The sequence below is a fragment of the Apium graveolens genome, chromosome 7 (assembly GCF_009905375.1).
Source record: "Apium graveolens cultivar Ventura chromosome 7, ASM990537v1, whole genome shotgun sequence".
NCBI lineage: Eukaryota > Viridiplantae > Streptophyta > Magnoliopsida > Apiales > Apiaceae > Apium > Apium graveolens.
In genome coordinates this window covers 253291892-253295783 of record NC_133653.1, presented here as the reverse complement: position 1 = coordinate 253295783, position 3892 = coordinate 253291892, and the positions used below count along the sequence as shown (strand labels likewise).

The following is a 3892-nucleotide window of genomic DNA, read 5'->3' as shown; positions in this document are numbered from 1 at the left end:
TTAGGCCTAATAGTCCAACCCAATTTTAAATCCTAGTCCTTATCTAATTTTAATCTTTTTTATTCTATTATTTTTTTATTAATCGATTTCTAAAAAATTACGGGATATTACAAGGAGTCTGGTTTTTTAGAAATAAAAAATAGTGGGAAAACAAAGTTGTATCTATAACTGTAGCCATGGAGTGGAGCCCGAGAGTGATTTCTGAAAGGCAGAAGGGAATGGAGTTACCAAGTGGACTTAGAGAAATGATCATGTGGAATGAAGGGCGAGGGTTTGATTCTGGAGAGACTATTAGGTTCAAACTACAGCGGTGTAGTTTGGGTTTTTGAAGCTAAAGCCATAGGTATCAATCAACAAGGCTCTCTCTTGGATTTATAATATGCAGCTACTAAAAATTGAGGTTGATACTTCTCTCCTCACAGTAAGAACATTTTAGGGGCATATTTATAAAAAAAAAATAGAACATTTTGGGGCCTCTGTAAATGATGATAGTTTGAAATCTTCTTACATTTATCTTAGAATTCTTTTAAACATGAGGATGTCTCTTATCAAATTTCTCTAGTTTGAGTTATTATTGGGTACGATGTTTTAATACGCTTGGGTGTCTAAAGTTTCAACTATCAGTGTATAGTATATCTGTTGTTCGGATATCATACAAACAGATGTCCTCTGCATTATCGAGATGCAAATAGAAAATTTTATAATAGTTCGCAAACATTTGATAAAACTCAAAGCAAGAAAGTACAAACATACAACAAATGTAACTGTTCACATCGCACCACAAGGGTCTGATGGATTATTGAAATGCAAATACAAAACGAGAATCGCAGGTGGAAGATGGTGCCGAAGGCATCATTCAGGAGATATCGTGATATGTGCTCAGTAGGGAGCGGCCGAATCAAGTATGTTCTGAATGGACATGAGTGCCTGAATGGCAATTTGAATCTGGAGACTAAGTGCTCCGGAGATGGGACCGATTGGATCAGCAAGAGCCTCTTCCTTGGCGTCCTCAGCTGCTGTAGGCACTGGCTTGCCTTGCTCAAATGATTCGGATTGCTTTTTGTATTCTTCCATACGTGGAGTTGCAAACATTGCAGGTGTCTTTTCAGCATCACCCTTTGCAGCATGACGTTGGCGTTCGTGGGAAAGCTCCGAAGATAGTGCATAAGCACGGCCACTCTTTTTGTACATTTCTGGTGACTGCAAAAATATTAAGAACTGTTGGAGCTCTGCTTTCAGAATCTCAATCAAGTTATTAACCCCGTCGATTTCGACATCCTCAAGCAAGTTTTGGGCTTCAACAATCTTGTTTTTAGCAGCGTCAAACTTTTCTTGATCAGCCAAGATTCTAGCTTCCTTCATCTTTTGTGCTGTCTCGATACGGGTGGCTTCAACTGTTACCTCTTCCTTCTGCATTGGTGTTGATTTTCCTATACGCTTTATGCTAGCGAAAATAGGAGGGGATTTCAATTCTTTTGTCTTGCTAGCATTCCTGCATAAATAATTTAGACGAATTCAGCAAATCGTATGATGATGTATAGACTTTTTTTATTCTAGTGAAATACAAAATACGTACATGTACTTGTAGCTGATTTTTAGAACTTGCGAGGACACCTCCTTATCAACCTTAGGGAGAACAAGGTCCACAATAATTTTTCGCATCTCTTTGTCATACAGATTACCAAAAGCAACAGTTACTGCAGGTTCGGTGGTGGTGTTCCCAGATTGTCCATAGTCTCCTGCAGACACATTCTCAACTTTGGATTTGTTTTCTGGTGAGATGACTAGTTTCAAATCCTGAACAGCCAATGTCAAAAGCCCGGCTAAACACTGAGCAAATGCGACACTCAAACCATCAGTCTTTGGTACATCAGAGAACGTCCCCCCGTTGCTCTTTTTGGCAATCCCATTCAGTACCTATCGAACAAATTAATATTTCCACATTCATTAGTACACAAACTATCATAAAAAGATATTTGTTATCCAACTTTACTTAAATACGTATTAGTAGGAGAATTTGAGGAGGAGCCACTGCCTTCTACTTACATCGGCCATGGCCTTAGGATCTCCTCTAGCATTTGTTGCTGTTCCAAAACCAAATGTGTACACAGGCACATTCCCCACCTCAACCTGGGTAGCATCCCCACCTCTGTTCTGCTCCCCATCCGACATGAGCATTATGCCAACTGAACGCCCATCCTTGTATGTGCGTCCATCCAGAACTTTCAAGGCCGTCTGAAGCCCGTCAGTGATGTTTGTCCAGCCCTCTGCTTTTATCTGTGTGACGAGATTAATGATTTCCTCTTGAGATGTTTCGTTAACCACTCGCAACCCGCAGACCTTGTGGGCTTCAGTGCCGAATGTGATGATTGACAAACGATCGATAGGGCTAAGTTTCTTGATCATGAACTGCATGGCCTTTTTCAGTTTCTCCAGCCTATCTCCCTTCATGCTGCCACTAACATCCAACACGGTGACAAGATCGAGCCCGAGTCTTTCTTTGTTGTTTCCTAGCCCAGTCAACTCCAGCAGAACCCTCAAATTGTTCTCGTCCACCGGTGCCGTTGCTGAGTTGATAATTTTCAACTTTGCTTTCCCCACTGTGAACTCATCTTCACCTACAATCCATAAAAATGCACGCAAGTAATTAGTATGCTAATAAAAACTCAAGCAAGAATCATATAATAATCTGATGGGAAAAAACCTAAGTCAATAATAGTTAAGTGGTAATGAAAGGTGATTAACAAACCTGCAGCGACATTTAGGGTTCCAGGGATTTGCTCATCATCACTGAAAGACATTTTGCCAAGAAAACTTAGTATGCTGTTATTGAAATCAGTTAAGTTTCTGGAGATTGATTGCATCTCTATCCTTTTAGTGCAGCAATATATATAGGCCTAAAATAATACTTCTTGCCAAATTGCAGGCATGTCCTTTTATATTTTACTTATAAAGTCAACATACCCTAACAACGAAATTAAAGTTCTATTTACGCTGAACTAACTCCTTATTTTTCTGGCTGAATTACCTCCTAATTTTTCTGCACACAACATATATGGCTCGTGTATATAATTTATGGACAGATAAGAATAATTTTTATTATGAAAATGCATAATTATTTCACACATATTATAAATTGTGAACAACTGTGCACTTTAGTCTTTAGGCATACAATAATAGTTTTCATTATTCTTAAGTTAAAATAGTGTGTCAACAAAACTCAATCTTCACTGGTACAAAAATTGCTTTCTGCGTTGCACTTTAGGTGTCGGTTTAGGAAACCGTCGCCTTAGTTAAAGTTTATATGGAGTAAATTGTATATCATTCTGCACTTTTTTTTTTTTGAAATACTTGAAACTTTCAACAATAATTTGATACCTAATGCTACAATAAATTTGACCAATTACGACACAAGACTTGTGACCGAAAATTTGGACGCCTCTTTACAGGGGAGAAAAAGCAACTGTCGAAAAAAATATTAAATTTTTCGTTTATAATTGGTCCAATTACAACTATTTTAATATAACATTTCACAAAAATTGCCTGATTTTCTATAATATAAATTTAACTATAATCCCAACTTATCGACTAAAACGAACATTTGGATCTGATTTATAAAGATAGAATCATATTCGTTTATTATTTGGTTTCATGCTAGCATCTTCGACTTACCTGCATATGCTCTAGATATACTTTAGACTGTATATATACATGTGCTTCGTGCATATATCATTCTTATGTCCATTCCATGGCACTGTCAAGCAATTTATTCTCATTTTCATGGGACCGTCGATTGCTATGTTCAGCGACGTCCATTTCAAATTGGATGTTAGTTTCAAAATTTCTTACAAAAAAAGTATCCCGAGTAAATATTAATGATGATTAAACAAAC

At 37.5% G+C, this 3892-nt stretch overlaps 1 protein-coding gene across 1 annotated transcript; it reads right to left on the bottom strand.

Moving 5' to 3' along the window:
• Positions 1-665: 665 nt before the first annotated feature.
• Positions 666-2907, bottom strand: LOC141671851 (uncharacterized). Its single transcript, XM_074478243.1, has 4 exons — positions 2750-2907; positions 2047-2618; positions 1577-1917; positions 666-1492 (listed from the first exon to the last, which is right to left on the bottom strand). The coding sequence occupies exons 1-4, from the start codon at positions 2862-2864 to the stop codon at positions 880-882; spliced, it is 1641 nt and encodes a 546-aa protein (XP_074334344.1). The 5' UTR covers positions 2865-2907; the 3' UTR covers positions 666-879.
• Between the last annotated feature and the right edge of the window lie 985 nt (positions 2908-3892).